The 18,890-nt window shown below is 39.2% G+C and overlaps 1 protein-coding gene across 2 annotated transcripts in view; it reads right to left on the bottom strand.

Moving 5' to 3' along the window:
• The window catches only part of MAML2 (mastermind like transcriptional coactivator 2), a 167,364-nt gene that overhangs the window by 134,654 nt on the left and 13,820 nt on the right, over nucleotides 1-18,890 (bottom strand). The window contains exon 1 of one of the 2 annotated variants that reach the window (XM_063430533.1): nucleotides 11,858-11,936. The exons of the other annotated variant lie outside the window; for it this stretch is intronic. Coding sequence (XP_063286603.1) covers nucleotides 11,858-11,893 — 36 coding nt within the window. The 5' untranslated portion in view covers nucleotides 11,894-11,936. Of the gene's footprint in view, nucleotides 1-11,857; nucleotides 11,937-18,890 lie in introns of those variants that run through there. 2 annotated transcript variants of the gene reach the window in all.

The following is an 18,890-nucleotide window of genomic DNA, read 5'->3' as shown; positions in this document are numbered from 1 at the left end:
TCCAGTAAACTCTGGGGTTACAGCTCCTCTCTGAACCTTGGCGAAGTGCTCTGATTAGTTAGTAAGATAGAGAATTTTTCCACCCAATCAAATTCTGTCTCACTTAGTGCTCCTATTTTTTTCCATTCCTCCCATCATCAAATCTGTATAATGCACCACACGTTTTCCTACTCTTAAAAAAAAAAAACTATTGGGAAAAATGTAGACCAGGGGCAACACCATCTAAAACTTCTGTGATGCTTTTTAATCTTTAGACTGTAGATTCTTGTTTAACTAATCTTTTTGCCACCTCCCCACTAGGCTTTTGAAACAATGTTCTCAAGTTCCTACATAAAGGTCTTCATTTTCCTTTAGCCCCCTGGTATTCAATAAAGAGACACTATGGTCTCCCAGAACATGAACATTGCAGTGTTTAAGAAACTACAATGTTAACATTGCAAACATTGATGGGTTAAATCGACCTCTAGTGACTGTCAGTATCATAGCGACTAGAGACACTTACGTTGCACCGACTAAAGAAAATCATAGGTAAGCAATAAATGCAATGATTTCCTAAGGGAGGTTTGGATGCCCGTGCATGGGCATCAAGTCCCCAATGCCCCTCTAAGAGGAACACTGGATTAGACCATAGTGGAGGAGGCCACTGTGCTACTGGAAGAGGAGAGGTGAACAGCGCAAAGGGATCCTCTGCGCTGGAAAAGAGTAATTAAAGCATTCATTTTAATAATTTGAAAGGCACACGAGGGGGGTAGAGGGGGACTTTGTAGAGCTAGGGACAGGGGCACTAGAATATTAGGAATATAGGTTTGCATTCCTAATACTATAGTGTTCCTTTACATGTCTGAATTATAAGAATGCAACAAAATGAAAGTTTTCAACCACATTGTGTATAATGCTATTAGATCACCACCAATGAACCGCACAGAAAAAGATTTTCAGTTGTAAACTATATGTGTAGCCTGAGCCACGTGTTGACAAACAGTTAATTATTAGCAACTATTAAAGTGGTGATTGTTGCACAAACACAAAACATTCTCTGTTGCTCAACGGGAACAACATTCTAAAATTCTAAAGTTCTAAAATAAGCATTAGGAAGGAAGAGGAAGAGGTGTAGAGTGTGAATGGAATGCAATTTCCCCCTCTACATGTAAACTTTAATTTTCAATGCAGAAATGGATAACTGTATGTATTGCATTCATATCGGCACTCAGCATGCACACAGATTACACAGGAAACAAAACAGACAATAATCACGGAAAATCACTGCATCATATACGAGAATTATTAATAAACAGAAATGTTGATATTGACTGCAAATAATTGGCCTGTCTTGTCAGTATATATATATATATATATATATATATATATATATATACATTTATATACAAAATCACTAGATTTATTCTTGGTGTCTGACACTAGAAGCTGTTATAATACTGTTTTACTGTATTAGTCTCTACGTTTTAGAATTCTTTCTGTAAAAAAATATTTTCTTACATTATTCCTAAATTGACCTCATTCCGTGTACAAATGTATAAAGTTCTATGCATTCTATCCCTGTTAGGATTTGACAGAGTTTGCAGGAAATGTTTTGCTTTGTTATAATATTGGTACTGGTGAGTACGGTCGATGCAGTTTCCCAGGAGTGATGGGACTTTATGCCGCAGGGCTGAAATATGTGTTATAACTGCTTTTGTGTATCACAGATATGCTACAGGGCAGCTATCTAACCCCACATCTACAATTTAGGGTTAATACGTGTGTAGTGTTTTAGAGAAACAAAATATTGTTCTTTCATTAAAGATTTTGGATTTAAACTGAAAGCAGTAAGGGTACCTACTACCATAAAACTCACCTTGATGTTTGTAGATAAACTTACATTTTATAGCTATTAAGTGATACTGGGTACCTCTGTATACATATTTAAAAAAAAAAAAAAACTACAAAGTTTAAGATACTGCACAATATATTTTCTTTTTTTTTTTTATACATTGGGTTCAAATACCATTATCCATGTGGCCGTATACGAATGTTGAAAGTTTGAACACAGGGGAAACATATTTTATAATAATAATTGATGTATATTATTTTATGTTTGTTTTTATATTTTGTTTTTGCTGTTTTTGTTTTTCTATGTCAGTGATTCCGATACAGTCATCATTCCCTATTTTAGTACAATAGAGTAGGATATTGTATGTTTTGTAATAACTTTTTATTTGGTATAGCTGAAAAGCTTTTTGTTCTCAAACTCCAGTACTTCAAAAAGAACTATTACATGATCTCTGTAATGTTGTGTCGGCATCACTGGGTCGTACACATCCTCTAACTGTCCCAGACGGTTCTTTGTCGTGTAATTGTAAGTGTTCCACATAAGGTGAACATGCTCTTGTGGACAATACAGAAGCCTGCAATAATATTTTCAAGGTCTTCAACATTCCGAGTGACATCATTGTGGGGGTGTGGGAACTTGATTCAGAGAGGAGACCAGGAGGATATGAGAGCTAAGATCCTGTAAGAATCTGCTTAACACATAACTGGGTATCTTCAATCAGACAGGCATCCAAGTAGCTAGCTTGTATTACTTAAAGTGTAACCCCAGGCGCCTGCATGACTTTTATGCAAATGAAGGTTTAAAGCGACATTACATTACAAGCTGGGTTCAACACACTTTAAAACAATACATATGTCATTAGAGCTAAATATAAAAAATAAGAAAAAACTTCATAGAAATACATGTATAGTTCATTCATTTGCCAAATCCTTTCTTTGCAGAATGCTAACAGCTAATCTACAAACCCAGAAACCCAAGGTCATGGCATCATAAGCAGCAGTCATTTTAGGACAGAAAGAGGTACACTGCAGATTGGGAGGGAGGGAAAGAAACGAACGGCATAAGGAACACTTTAGGCACCATAACCACTGTAGCCCACTGCAGTGGCTATAGTGCCATGAGTGCCCTGCTGCACTCCTACAGTAATTTGTCAACCCATATCAAAACAGTTTAACAACTTACCTGGGTTCAGATTCTACAGTGGACGCCCAACTGTGCTGACCGTGGATGCATCCAAGCTCTACTCTAAGCAGAGTCCGGTTAGCGCCAATGAGCTACGCCAGGCTTCACTTATTGGAGAGAATCATTCCATACCAATATAGGTACAGCAACTAGTGTGTATCTGTGATATACTGTATGAGAATAGGAAGATGTGGGTGGGAGATAAACATTTTGTATGTTATTTTACACTCTAACAAAGTGGGTTGGATTTGTTAATATATACATTTTGTGCAGCGGCATACATACCACGGTCGCAGGGGTCGCCCTGCGGACCCCTGCGACCGGGTGCCTGCCGCCATGTGTTGCGGCCATGGCCGTGCAGTATAATTGCCGGGGCAACAGGTGAAGGGCCCCATCCGGTGGCCCATGCTGTTAGGGACACCCGATAGAAATGAATATCATCATCAGAGTGGGCCCGGTAATAGCGCGACCAGGCCCACTCTGATGATGTCAGACGCTGGGAGGAAGTGACTGCCATGGTCACTCCTCCCAGCAACCACCAGGAATCGCACGGGAGGAAGGAACTCTGACTCCCATCAACCTGAGCCACAGGTCCCCAGTGAAGTCATGCTCCTGCACCTAAAAGGTAGGTAATAGGAGGGTGACTAAATATTTTGCATGTGTGTGTGCTAGTATATGTGTGTGTGTCTGTGGTTAGGTGGGGGCCCATGGATCAGTTTTACACCGGGGCCCCATGGATTGTTTGTACGCCACTGATTTTGTGGTAACCTAAGACAAACAGAAACATTGGATTATCAAAGTCTTGTTGGCGGCCAGCTACTGAGTTAGTGTGGGGCTTTAGGTAAATGACCTCAAGGGTTTCTGCCCACCTTATTTAATAAGGAGCAGAGGAGATTTAGTGTTTGTTTTTTAAAGCTTGCCTAATATTTCTGGTAGAATAATTTTTGGGGGGAGGGAGGGTGAGAAAGGTTTTGTTACAAACGCTCTCTATTTTTCTTTCTATTTTTAATGTCAAGGTCTGGAGTTCTTCCAAAAGAAGCAAATGCTCATCTATCAGATATTATGTCCACTTTTCACTTCTGCTATATCTGTGCAGTTACCCTGTGAGGTTGTTGCGTTGGAAAGCTCCCCATGATGTGTTGAATGCACTGCTAACTGTCTTTTCTCAAATCCTGATAGAGAACCAACATTTTGACACGTAAGACGTGTAAACCTAGAATGGCAAATCCCTATGCACATTCAAACAATTGGAGGTGTTTTAGTATCACTTCAGTGGCCGTTTAAAGGGACTCTATAGTCCCCAGAACAACTACAGCTTATTGAATTTGTTCTGGTGAGTAGAATCATTACCGTCAGGCTTTTTGCTGTAAACACTGTCTTTTCAGAGAAAATGCAGTGTTTACATTACAGCCTAGTGATAACTTCACTGGCCACTCCTCAGATGGCTGTTAGAGATCCTTCCTGGGTCATGGCTGCCTAAAATGCATCCAAACATTCAGTATCTCCTCCCTCTGCATGCAGACACTGAACTTTCCTCATAGAGATTCATTGATTCAATTAATCTCTATGAGGAGATGGTGATTGGCCAGGGCTGTTTGAATCGTGCTGGCTCTGCCCCAGATCTGCCTCTTTGTCAGTCTCAGCCAATCCTATGGAGAATCACTACTTCTGATGATTGGATCAGGCTACTACTTCTGATGATGTCAGCAGACTGCTTGTTTTTTTTGAGTCAAACAGCATGCAGTGTTACAGCTTCAGGCTTGAATACAGTAAGATTTTGCTATATTTATGGAGGCATGACGGGCCCAGGGGGGCTAGATGGTGGTTTTAACACTATAGGGTCAGGAATACAGGTTTGGGTTCCTGACCCTATAGTGATCCTTTAAGTGTAGGCTCACCTACCACGTCAAGACAAAGCTTCTTAGGTGAGTCCTACACTAATAATTCACCTTGCTTCTTTAACCTGAAATGCAAAATCTCAAATGAGACAGAGAGGGGTACCGTATTTTTCTAAACCTCTAAAAACCTCCAATAATTGGAGTGTGCAAACGGATTTGGAATCGTATGCAAGTAAAGTTTTGGGGTTTTTTTGGTTTAAATCTAGAATGATCTGCCTGCATTTGAGCACGTGGCGATGTTGTAGAACACCCCATTATTGCTCTAATCCTACAAAAGCTCAGTGGTACCACAATTTCTTAACGTGCCAAAGGCAGTCATTCCACGCTATTGGCGTAGATTATGCCCACCATTCTTGGCACGTTGGGTTCAGGGAGCTGAAGACATGGTTCTGATAGGATTTACTCTAGTGGCTACTAATTAAATATGGTTTCCGATGACATCAACAGCCATTTCCATAACCCTGTAACCGCCTCCTATTCATTCTCCCATCCTCCCCTTTATTTTCTTATTTTTTCCTTCGCTTCACTCCTTTCTCTTCCCTCTTCTTTATTCTGATCCCACTTCTTCTCCTCTACCATTTCCTTGTTTCCCTTCTCCTCTCTGATTCCCCATTTCCCAGCACCATCACTCTTACCTTGTCTTTTCATTAGTGAGTGTGTGTTAGTGAGTGTGTGTGTGTTAGTGAGTGTGTGTGTGTTAGTGAGTGTGTGTTAGTGTTATAGTGAGTGTGTTAGTGTTAGTGAGTGGGTGTTAGTGTTAGAGTGTGTGTGTTAGTGAGTGTGTGTGTTAGTGAGTGTGTGTGTTAGTGAGTGTGTGTGTTAGTGAGTGTGTGTGTGTTAGTGTGTGTGTTAGTGTTAGAGTGTGTGTGTTTGTGTGCGTCTGTCACTGAGTGTGTGTCTGTCAGTAAATGTGTGCGTCTGTTCATGATAGTGTGTGTGTGTGTGTCTTAACCACTTACCTTTCTCCAGCGCCGGACTCCCTTAACGCTGGGGATCTCTCCGTCCCCATCCGCCTCTCAGCTCCGAATGCACATGCGTGGCAAGAGCCACGCGCGCATTCAAACCGCCCATAGGAAAGCATTACTCAATGCTTTCCTATGGACGTTCAGCGTCTTCTCACTGTGATTTTCACAGTGAGAATCGCAGAAAATCCTCTAGCGGCTGTCAATGAGACAGCCACTAGAGGCTGGATTAACCCTCAGTGAAACATAGCAGTTTCTCTGAAATTGCTATGTTTTCAGCTGCAGGGTTAAAACTAGAGAGACCTGGCACCCAGACCACTTCATTGAGCTGATGTGATCTGGGTGTCTGTAGTGTATGTGTTTATGCATGCACTGGCATACATACCGCGGTCGCACAGGTCGCAGCCCTGCGACCAGGTGCCCGCCGCCATGTGTTGCGGCCCCAGCCTGCGCAGAGTAAGCGCTCGCGCAGGGGGAGGGGGGGGCCCCGGATCAGTTTTCGCACCGGGGCCCCATGGGTTGTGTGTACGCCACTGCCTTTATACACTACTGTCTGCACTACACCTTCACTCTCTCTCTCGATAACACTTCTCTTGCTGGTGTTCTCACCCGATTTTTCTTTTAAGTCTTCCTTGGCCTGGATCCTGGGCCTGGTGGTTGAGTGATAACAAGACCGGTTATACATTGGATGTAGTCGTAGTATGAATCTGTTAATTCTCCCAATTTCCTTTTTTAGCTTTACCCCTATATGCGTAAATTGTCTTTTTGAGGCAACAAGACGCCTTTATATGTTATTTGTTTACGGTTGCTCTGCTCATCTATATGTATATTTTATCTTTATTGCAATGGCCCACTGGGCCTTTATGTACCATTGCAAACGGTGCTGTTAATTCTCTATCGTTTTTCAATAAACTACTATTAAACACATAAATCTACAATGACCTTTATCTCCAGAGGCCCCTCAGCATTAGCAACTCTATCGATATCTGGAAAGAGCACCATTTATTTCTCTCTGACAAAATGACTTTTTTTTGCTGCGGATTTTTACTTGGTATATCTTGTTTTAGCCACAGGTATCCCTGTGAAGTATCCCTATTAGGAGGCACAGTCCCTATTTTGGGCCCAAAAACCCCTGTCCCTCTTTTCTATCCTAATGTCCCTCTTTTCTTAGAGCTCCATTTTGTTGGTGTGTCTGAGTGAGCAACAAAGCTCAACAGCGATAATACTAAATGTGTTTAAAAATCAATCTTTGTAACTAAGATACTTTGTACTTGTTCTAAATAACATTTTAGTTACATTCATAATCACCTAAAATATTTCAGAACAGCTCTGCCACAGGTCACACCCCCTCTCACCCCTAAAATTAAAATATCCCTCTTTGTTTAAAATGTTGTGAGGTATGGGGGCAAAAAAAAAAGCTTCACAGCAATGCATTCACATCTCCCAGACATTCCTATGTCATATAGGCCTCAATTTTTATATTTCTGAATAATCTTTTTAAATGTTTTAATGTTTTTGGATAAACTTTTAAAATAATTTAATATGTTGAAAAATATTTTAATATTTTATCATATATTGGTATATTATTTTGTATATAGTATTTTTTTATATTGTATCATTTTGAAAAAAAATAATAATTTGCAAAGCTTTTACTAAATATATTAAATAAATGCAATAATTAGCAGAGAACTGTGTTCTGTGGTCGCTTTAAAGATATAAAGATAAAGTTGCCAGGTGTTCTGTAGTAAACCTGATAACTGTTGTTTATAAAAAATAAAGTCCATGTAAAAGGTTTGTGAAATCATTCTGTGGATGGCCTGTATTCTGTGTAAATCCTTGGACTTCCTGTTCTCATTCTTAGTCCTTCACAATTCCATTAACAGACACTTACACATTTTGCAGTAACTGGTAAATGTCAACATGATACATTTATTTCACATTATCTCACCAATTTAGCCAGTAATCCCTCAGTAAACTTGATGTGGAGAAGACAGACTAAAAGCCAAGTTTCAACATATAAAAAAAAAAATGTCAATGATCGTTCTCGTGAGAGCAAACCAGTTATTAATTTGTAATTTTAGGAGCAAACACACATTCAGTAAGTTAGCATATTTAACTCTGGACAATAATAAAACATTGAACAAGCCACTATCACCAACAGGGTTGCTTTTGGGGCAAAAGAAGATCTGCGAGGGAAACTGCTGGATAAGTACAAGTTCTGTTTCATTTCATATTTTGATGATTTTAACGACTGTCTTTTTTAATATTATTTATAAAGCACTAGCATGTTCCACAGTGGTACAAAATGCAGACATTTGGTTGGACATGGCAGTATAGATAACTATGAGCTTACAATCTTATGTCTGTGTTAGGCAGGGCCGTCTTTCCACATTTGCATGCGAGGCAGTTGCCTGGTGACCCACAAGCACAGGGGCCCCACCGCGATGCCCATGCGCTAAGACCGACAGGGGAGATCTCTGCAGGCCCATGCAGAGACATTCTCGCTACCTGCCTTCTCTGGCTGGTGAGTATATCAAAGCTTCGGAGAGGACAAGAGATGACCCTGGTGTTAATGTCTTTTGGCAGATATGAGACAACAGAGAAGATGGGTGTCTGAAATTGGGACTTTATTGACCAGAGCTGGATTAACCATTAGGCACACTTAGGCAGCTGCCTAGGACCCTGTGGTTAGACAGGGGCTCCCCAGGACAATGGATTTGCTTGGCCCCATTCACCATGAAAGAAGAATTAAGTGGTGAAGTCTCAAACTGGTGACCTGCCTAGTTTGGAATCTTATTTCTTCATTGCTCTTGACAAATTTTAGATATTAGGAGTTGTGTACTTGCCAACGAGCTTGTCTTTTCACAATGCGATACCCTTCTTCTACTTTGTCCATGCTGCGTACTCACAATGTGATGTCCTAAAAGGTCGTATTGACAAAACGACCCTTAGTTCTGACCATTTTTTTACCTGTACATATACATATACTGTTATACACCACTACTGCAAACAACTGAGATTCGGGTTGTCCCGGCTGACCACAGTAAGAAGTTTAGACAGCCCCACCCAAACAGGGGCATTTAGTAGGTAAGCAAAATACTTATTTAACAATTTCAGTAGCCTTACAGACCTGTCAAGTATCAAAAACAGTTTTGTATTTATTACCAAAACCGCAGCTTAAAATAGAGTTATACATTGAAAAAGCAATGGTTCTTTGTTACTCCTCAGGCTGTATTATAAATTGGTACCTGACATGTGACCCTTTCACATTGTGCAACCTTTATTCCATCAACCACAATGCACTAGAGCACCTCTAATATAGAGAAAGAGAAATTCATCTGCTTTGAGCTCACCTCTGGGCCTTTTTGTCCTTAGAGAGGTTGTTAACGCTACAAAAATGGCACAAGGTGATTTTTTATGATGTGAGCTGTTGAGTTTTATAGTGCAGACTGTTTTCCACAAGACTTGATTTAATCACATTTACTGGTTTTCAGACCCAAGGTTTTATTTCTTGAACGTTTGTGGATTTTATTATTTTTTACTTTTTTTTATTTTATTTTTTAAGAAATCCACAGAGTTGTGCATTCTGTTTACTGATACAGATGGTATTAGAATACACGAATACCATCAAATATAGTTATTATATAGCTGTATTATTATTTTGATAAACTTTTACAATTATTATATATATTTATATATATATTTGTATGTATATATATATATATATATACACACATATATACACACATATATATATATATATATATATATATGTTTATATATATAAAAAAATTAGATTTTTTGATATTTAAAAATATTTTGAAAAATAAAATAAATTTGAAAAGGTTGACCAAAATTATGAAATCGGGGACTAAGTGGAAAGTGTTAAGAGCTAATTCAGTGTATTTTGGAGGGAATATTCACAGGACGTTCAATAGATTATCTCCATGGCATGCTGAACTTCTAATTGACCTGAAGTAGTCCAGCATTAAAACTTCTTTAAATTGATCCAAAACACCTACAGATCACTTGATCATTCTTTTTGATATTGGGGGTGTACTTGCCAACAAGCTTGTCTTGTCACAATGCGATACCTTTCTTCTGCTGTGCCCATGCTGCGTACTCATAATGTGATGTCTTCAAAGGTCATATTGACAAAACACCCCTTAGTTCTGACCATTTTTTACATGTACAAATACTGTTACACACCACAACTGCGAATAACTGAGACTCGGGTTGTCCCAGCTGACCACAGTAAGAAGTAAGACCAAACTGTACTCAAAAAGCTCAGGAATTATTTACTGAACTATTGTCAAAGCAGCTTCCACAAATAATTATATAATATTGCAGCAAATGAGCAAATTCATGTATGTAAATCAATTAATTAACAAAATGAGCATTCTTCACGGCTCAAACACTGATGGAGCTGGCAAGAAATTCGAACTCACAACATGAAAAAACAGGCGTTTCCGACCGTCCCGATTTTGGCAGGATGGCCCTGATTTTCGGGACTTGTCCCGCTGTCCTGACTTTCCTAGTGTCCTGCTATTGGGTACAGCAGTAGAATGCATAAGCGGGCACATGCTTGTTTATTTCCCAGCAGATGCCTAAGTGGTACTGCCTAGAACATCATTTGGTGATGATAGAAGTGTTGCCAAGGTAAGTATGGTTTAAACCTACCTCTGCTGCACTCCTCATGCATTTTTTTAAAAACAGGTCAGAGATCTGTGCCTCCATCTTTGGAACTGGTCAAGTTAAAGACCAAAATCACACTGGATGTCAAAAAGCTGTTTTATAATTTAAATAACTAGGCTGCCTGGAATAGAAATATTCTTATTTCTTCTGCACTGATATTCACAGCTGTCCCTGGGACTATATTTTACCAAGGCACAAGTAGGAAGAAGAAGAAGGTGTAGGAAGAAGAAGAAGGTGCAACCACCGGGGACCATTCATATGCCAAAGTACATATCTATATCCGAAAATGAATAAGCTGCAAACCAAAACTGTTGCAATTTTTTCCTGTTATAATTTTTATTTTTATTTTTAGCAAAATAAAAATACTGGGTTCATATATCTACTGCAAAACTTACGTTTTGCCCACACATTAAGTGTGTTGCCCACACTTAATGAAAGCTGTAAACATTGCATTGCCCTCTGGTAGGTGTTGGACGTCTTCATGGTTTACAGACGTGGCATCATGCCATGAGTGTGTCTATAGTATATAAATGTATCTAAGTGTTTTAGAATACTGTATTGACTGAGATTTGCCTATGAATTAACATTCTTGCTGCTATTCCTGTTTACCGCTACATCATTGATCAGAGTCACCTGCTGTTACTTTCATGATCAAAATAAAGTGTTAGCCAAGGCTTCTATGATTAGGAGCACCTGCCGCTGATCATAGAACCATCAGCATGCATTTCTGATCACTTCAATCTGACCGGAGTTGGCAGAGGAATGGGAAAATACACATCTGGAAGTGATCAAATCCTGTTGGTAATTCACTTTTCCCATGAAGGAAACGCTGTGCATCTACAGCCTTTCAACTAGTGAAACTGCATGATACGGCCATGTTTATGACTGGAGTGGAAACTATAGGCCCCTGGAATCCACGTAAAGAGAAAATGACTTTATTAGACAGCACTCCAGACCAAGACCTGGTAGGAGATAACAATTTAGGCAGCTGAATTAGTAGTTCATGTGTAACACTAGACCCACCTACAAAGGTACTGACATCACAGCAGTTTGTAATATCGTTGTAGATCGTTCGGTGTGAACAAACTTTTTGTCTCAACTTTGCCTTTTGATAGAGTTATTTTCAGATTTGGAGTGTTTTCACCTACTCGCTGTTCAAATTGCTTATGACTGTTCTTCTCCATTTATTGAGCCTGGGTTGTTTACCAATATTGTATAACCTTATCTAATCACTTCTCTCTGGCTTTTTGTCTTTATGTACCAAACTCTCCTAAGAAGATTCAACATACCTCCCAACACCGAGTGTTATACAAGTGGTACGGCATGGATTAGTAATGCACATGTAAGTAATGCAATGCGCGTCACTGGTGATGAGGTGTGTGGTGGGCCAATTCGTGGCAAATGCCATTTGTCACCATCTCATGTTCTTTGCAGTTTCTATATTTACAGATCATTCTGCCATACTCTTCAGGACAAGAAAAGACAGTGGCCTCGAATTAATCTTGTTTGATAAACTTTCCAAACTGTTTAATATTTTTATATTACATTTTTAAATGAATTAATATTATGAAAAATATTTTAATTTTGTATTATTTTGCTATATATTTTTTTATATTTAACTTTCATATGATCATATTAAAATTGTATTAAAAAATATTAAATCATTCGGAAAGTTTATCCAAATATGTTAAGTCGAGGCCAAAGTTGCCATCAAAATCCAAAGGCTCAAAGATAGCTGTTGAGTTAAGGATTCCACCAATATGCCTGTTGCGAAACAAACAAAGGTAAAGCTGAGGCACACTGGACCCCATCAACTCCAGTGTCCATCAACACAGACACACTATGGACCTAAATCTCTCGAAAGCAAGAGCTAGTAAACCTCAAAAAAAATTTTTTCCCCGTTATGAATGAAAAGTTATTTTTCAATGCAGTTAGATTGTTGATAACAATGACTAACATATATTCTATTTTTCACCACTGAATGCTGACGTATGAACATTGAACGTGTATATTCAGCCAATAAACTAAGAAAACGTTAAGAATTTAGCAGTGATCTCTTACATACAATTTTATTTTCATCTGAAAAAGAGTTTAACTGTCACAGTAACAGTCACAAACCAAATTCCCTTTCTGCTTTCCAGTAAACAAAACAAAAATTGTGGAAGCAAAGTTTTGCAATAGCTAAATCCATTCTAGCATTCTATAAATGCTTATGCTGATGAGGCTAGCTTTAAGATTGTCGAAATTGATACTGCTTCTGCATTAGCAAAAAGTAAGTTAATGGCTGTGCCACATGTGCCTTGGTGACCCCAGTTTGGTCAAACTGCTCTACAAGTAAGGAACAGCACCAAAGCCCAATACCATCCAATCCCACCCACTACAATAGCATATAGTGGTTATGGTGCTTAAATTGACCCTTTAATTATATATTGGGGACACATGTTTATTTTTCTTCTTTTGCCATCAGGGCCTTTTCCTTGTGATAAAAGACTACAGACTAGCATTATTATGGCTTATAAAACGTAATAATTAATTATTTTGGTGTATGTTTCGAGTATTAATGACTTCATTAAAGGGTGACTGTAATTATGTTTATGCAATCTTTTATTTTGTAGAATGCCCTGTTTAACATTATTATTAGGTCCCCCTCCACTTGTAAAACCCAGTAAAATTATGATAAACTTACATGGAATCCAGCGCTGGGCAAAGGTCCCCACACTAGTTTCCATGCCACCAGTGACACCACCACTGTCCTCGAGAGGTCCACTGAAATGCTTCTCAAATAGAAGGATTTGATTGGACCAATTCTCCACAGCTCAGAGTGCATGCCCGTATTTTGAGCCGGTAAGAGGAGGGAGTGGACAGTGAGCGATATAAAAAAAAAAAAGAGAGCTTTAAGGGTATAGAGAGGCAGTGATGTTAAGGTGGACTTAAATGAAACAAAGGAGATGAAGGCGCAATATACACTTGCAAGTGAGGAACCCATTATGTCTGTCATCTGTGCACGGGCATTCTAGGCTGACTAAGTCACCTGGGTGGGAGGTTTAACTAGCACCCTCCATAAAAGCGCATATTGCTTTGTATATGCAGCATAACAAGCAGAAACACTATATAGACTCCTACCAATATGACCACCTCTAAAAGCAGTGGATGAGTAATCATTTAATAATGATTTAGCCATACAAATGATGTATTACACAAAACAGGTAAAACATCACCTTTAAATTGTGTAGTTTTAATAGTTTTAAAATGAAAAATGATCACTGGTTAGTAATGGATGGCACAGGTAGAACTCTATCATGGGTTAGGCACTGCCCTAACCAAATCATGAGCATCAAAGACTATGATAATACACACTCAAATGACTACAAGAAACAAAAGCAAAAATCATTCCTATACAAATAAAGAGCAATATTGTTGGTGTGCTGGCTAGCCTGAATTACAAATATGTTCCTACATGTTCGGAACTTGTAAAAAAAAAAAAAAAACAGGTTTCAGGTTTTTCCCAAGCACGGTAACACCTATAACATCACCTGGGAGATTCAATTAAATGAATCTGCAAAATGTAAATCGTACAGATGCATGAGGAACTAAAGTGTGAATCATGTTGACTTCATGTTAAGCGTTCTCAAGACTGAACAGGAAGTGACCCTATGACCCCCACAGGCTTGTATACATTACGATATAAGAAAGGCAACTTATTCAGAGCACATTTTTCACCTAAATTTAACGGAAAAAAACCATATGCTGTACTCAATGACTCCATCATATCTTGGCTACTTTAATTTGCTATCAGGACACATAATAGTAGATGCATACAAAGATCTGGAAGCAAAAAATATGTCCTATAAATCTCTTGTTGGCCGAAACTACAAATAGGTAGAAATGAAATGCTAAACTTACACTTAAACTTTAGATTTCTTTTTAAACCTGCTTTCATTTTCTCGTAGTCAACCAGTTAGAAAATGGACATGCAACTCTGGGCATCTCTCTCTTTTCTGCAGGTTGGACATCTGCCCAACCAAACTCGAACTCCCATGAAAGCATTGGTTTCCCCATGGCAACGCTGTATTCGACACAGCAAACAACTGTGCCTTTCCTTTGACTTCAAAAACATTGCTATGGATATTATGGCAGCCAGTCTAAGGCATCCTTCTGAAAGAGGAAAGAGCAAGCAAACAATATCGTTTTACCAAGAGCTTTGACAAAAAAAGCTTACAAACCCTTAAGAATAATTGTTTATTGGTTATCTATCTATAGCAGTATCCATTCAAAGTGTAGGCTCCAAATGTGCGCTTTTCAAATGATCTCCTTTCTATCATTAGCTCATCGGCAATATTGCTCCCCAGTTCCTATGAAAGTGTTATGTGTACTTGAGTTTAGGTGTCATGACAAGATCACCTTTCCTTTTTCATCCAGATTATCTAACTGTTTTTGTCTACAATCATCATCTCTTGTTAATGTACTAAATGCAGTGCTGCGAAAAGTAAACGTAAAAAAAATCATTAGCAAAATGGTTACCATTACAATGCTGCTAATAAAATAGTGCACTTTTATTTATTTATTTATTTTGTAACTTTTTTAGTTGGTTGGAGCAGGGGAGTCAAAGCCCGGTTGGCCCTAAGCCCAGGGGAGTAAAGAGTGAGGTGCAGGTGCAAAAGCCCCTCCCGACCCCTTTCCTCCTATTCCCCCTGACTTCCCCCACAGACAGAGAGCTGGATGCTGCTGAATGCTCCTTCAGTTTATCCCCAAAACACGCAAAGTCAGCCTCCAGCGAGTTCAAGGATTGTCTTGTAGAGCCATATAGGGTAGTATATCGCTGTACCAGGCCCCGATTCTCATGGGTAGGTATGTCTGCCATTTTGAATGCTGTGGTACCACCTCAGGAGTACTTCAGAGCAGTCCTCTGTATCACAAAGGACTATGTGGTCCAGGCAAGCAGGGCCAGGATAACCGCAACAAAGGGGGGTATGAGAATGGGAAGTCCGCATAGTTGTCTTGAGAGCTACAAAGCTAAGTCGCCTTTAGGCTGCAATGCTTCTAACTGCGTTGGGTAAGATATCCTTCGAGTCGTTGATTTGCTCCCCCTGCACATAGTGCATGGTGGAGTGTTTTCAAGCTTGATAGCCAGTGTTTTCGCAGCAAATGTGAGAGCCCGCTAGTAGCGCTTCTGGTTGGCTTAGTGGTCACGCTCCATACCCCCAACAGTGCACTTTTAAATGTTGCAGTTCGGGTTAAAAATAGGTAAAACTTAACCTTATGATGGTTAGTGTTAGGGAGTGCCCACATTACGGATTCTGTAACTTAAAGTTACAAAGTCTGACTACGAATTACGGGAATGGCTGTTTCCCATATCTCTGGATTATGATTAGGGGTACTTAGGGTTGGGATGCCTTCACTAAATATATTGTGGACTGTGTCTGCATGACGAGAGTTACAATGAACAGACTTTCCATAGTCCGTAAAGGTAAGCTGGGACAGTACCGTAAACCCCTGTGATCTAACGATGAAAGGTTACTGCACAGGGCACACTGTTATGCACTGCTATATCTATTTCTATAATTGTTTATTGATCTTATGACAGAATCACCAATTTAGTGTTGGTAAAAAAAAATGCTTGGGCCTTTTTCTGTCAACCGTTTTAATGGAAGTCATCGACAGCCAATCTGGTGGAAAAAATTGCCAACACGGGAAGTGGTCAGGTGAAGGGTAATTGAGCACAGTGAGAGCTCGAGCCTGGCCAACTGCTAGCTGCAGAAGTTCAACATCCTGGTTAATCTGGATTCAAATATGCCTAATTGTCAAAACCAGGCAATATTATGTAGATATCTCATTATTACCAGTTTGCTTCAGTTACAGAGGAGAGGGAGTTAGTTGGGGGTGGGTGTTGTACATTATGATCGGGGAAGGTTCCACAGCTATATGAACACCTAGGATTTATAATAGAACATGGATGATCTTTCCATTAATCAATAATAAATCAAATAATGGTTGTATGAGCTTATTTAATACAATTGCATTTATCTGAAGAGCAGTAATCCCCTTCAATCTTTCTTTTTGTTGTTGTTGTTGTTGTTAAATACACAAATGATAACAAAAAAACACCTCTCCAAGATAGACAGAAGGAGGTAATATGTAATTGAGGACTGTCGGACCTTCACTGCTGAATGGGTTAAATAGCAGCCAATGAAATGGAATACAGATGTAGCAACATGTTTGAAAGAATCTCAAGTATGCCATTTGGGAAATACATTTTCCCACACAATTATTTTGCTACAATAACCACAAGGTAGTGAGAAGCAAGTAAAAAGGAAGAAGCTGAATAATTTCATATACGGATAAGGTTTCTATTACTTTCCTGTTTTCTGGTTTGCCCCTCGTAACCTTTCTTCTTCTGACTTGCTTATAATTACGGGATACAAGCAGCTTGTAACCAGATGGCTTTTGTTTCAGATATTCCAAAACAACTAACATACAAGACCAATGATTGCAGTTATATCAAGCCGAGGCGTACCTAGGTTACCTGGCATTCCCACAAAATGTAGATTATGTTTTTGTGTGCTTCTCTGCAATGCCCCTAAACACTCTTTGTTAGTGAAATTACTCACACAATCTCACATTTCTATACACTCATACTCACACGTGCTCACATTTCTAAACACACTTACCGCATACAAAGATGCATACACATGCAAAAACATTCATATGCACACACACATTCATTTACACATACTCACTCGTACACACAAATTTATACACTTGCACACTTGTGCACACATACTGACATTCATAAACACATACTCATATCCAAACATACACACTCACATTCATATACACAAACACACACTCCCGTTCATACACTCACACGGATTTCACTTTTATTTAGATTGGAATGCACAGCGCCCTGTAGCTATGTAGTGATGCCGGGACTGGGATGATGTTACATTCAAACTCGCAGCATTAGCAAAGAATGGCAGGTGGTATCCAGACTGATACCAGCAGCTTCCATGCCACCTGCAAAGTCTTCTCCACGGAATTAACCGAGCAGGTTACGACAGCAGCGCCTGGTCTGGCGTGAGGATGGGTATTCTATGCACCTGCTGTCACCTGGGTGGACTGTCCCCATCGCCCCACCAAGAGTAAACTGTATCCTACCAATGAGCAACTATTAGTAGATAAATGCTAAAAAACAAGAAAGGGGCAGCGCAACCACTTCTAGTGCACCAAACAGTGCTACCACACTTTATTGAATGAACAAGAATTACAGCAAACATTTCAAGGTGTAACCTTTCTTCAGTGCATCTTGTCCTTAATACATAAAGTGAACTCTCCAGAATATATAGCACAATAGGTGAAGCAATTAATCCCAATCCCGCCCCCACCACCACTGAAGAAGGCAGGTGCGTTTCCCTTCAGCATCTTGCCACCATGTCCCCGACTCTTTTGTTTTGGCGCGCGGTCAAGTGATGCATAATGACATAACGCATGACATACGTGGTATCACGCAACATATCAGCTTGTTGCTATGGAGTAAGTAAACAAAACGTGCGGGTAAGTAATACAGGTAGGCTAGGCGGATGGGAGCTTAAAAGGGTCAAACAATGTAACAGTTAAAATAAATTGGAACTCAATACATTTATTGAGTTACGATTTATTTTTGCCTGTTACATTTAAGTGACATCATTACGCATCAGGCCAACATGGAAGATCAGGGAACATGGCGGTTTGATTAATTTAACTTACCTTCTTCACTAGGGGAGGGATTTATTGCCCCACTTATTCTGCTATATATTCCGGTGAGTGCACTTTATTTATTAAGGACAAGATGCACTGAAGAAGGGTTATAGCGAAATGTTCGCTTGTAATTCTTGCTCCTTCAATAAATTGTGGTAGAACTAATTTCTGTACTAGAAGTGGTTGTGCTGTCTCTTTCTTTATTGTTAGCATTTATCCTGGTTTTCACTGTGGGAGCTTTTCATCTGAAGTCATTTTTTGTTTGGGGATTGTGGTAACCCACATCTCTGCCTTATAACAACAATTATTATTATTATTTTTATTATTATTATTATATATAAAAACAACTTCTCTAGTGCTCTACAATAGTTGGACAAACAGCCTAGTATTTGCAACAAGACAGGTTAAAGAAAAAGGAACAGAGGGTGTTCGGCTCCCTGCTCAAACAAGCTGACATTTTTGGGGATTAAAGTAGATCTGTCATATTTACCAATTTATTTATGGGGGGAAAAAAAAAAAACACTTGTATTTTGTAATGTAGTTTCTAATGCATACACAAATTATATATTAAAAATATAAAAAACTGCA

The sequence above is a fragment of the Pelobates fuscus genome, chromosome 1 (genome assembly GCF_036172605.1).
Source record: "Pelobates fuscus isolate aPelFus1 chromosome 1, aPelFus1.pri, whole genome shotgun sequence".
Lineage (NCBI taxonomy): Eukaryota > Metazoa > Chordata > Amphibia > Anura > Pelobatidae > Pelobates > Pelobates fuscus.
The sequence above is the reverse complement of the archived record's forward strand: the minus strand, read 5'-3'. Positions and strand labels throughout refer to the sequence as shown.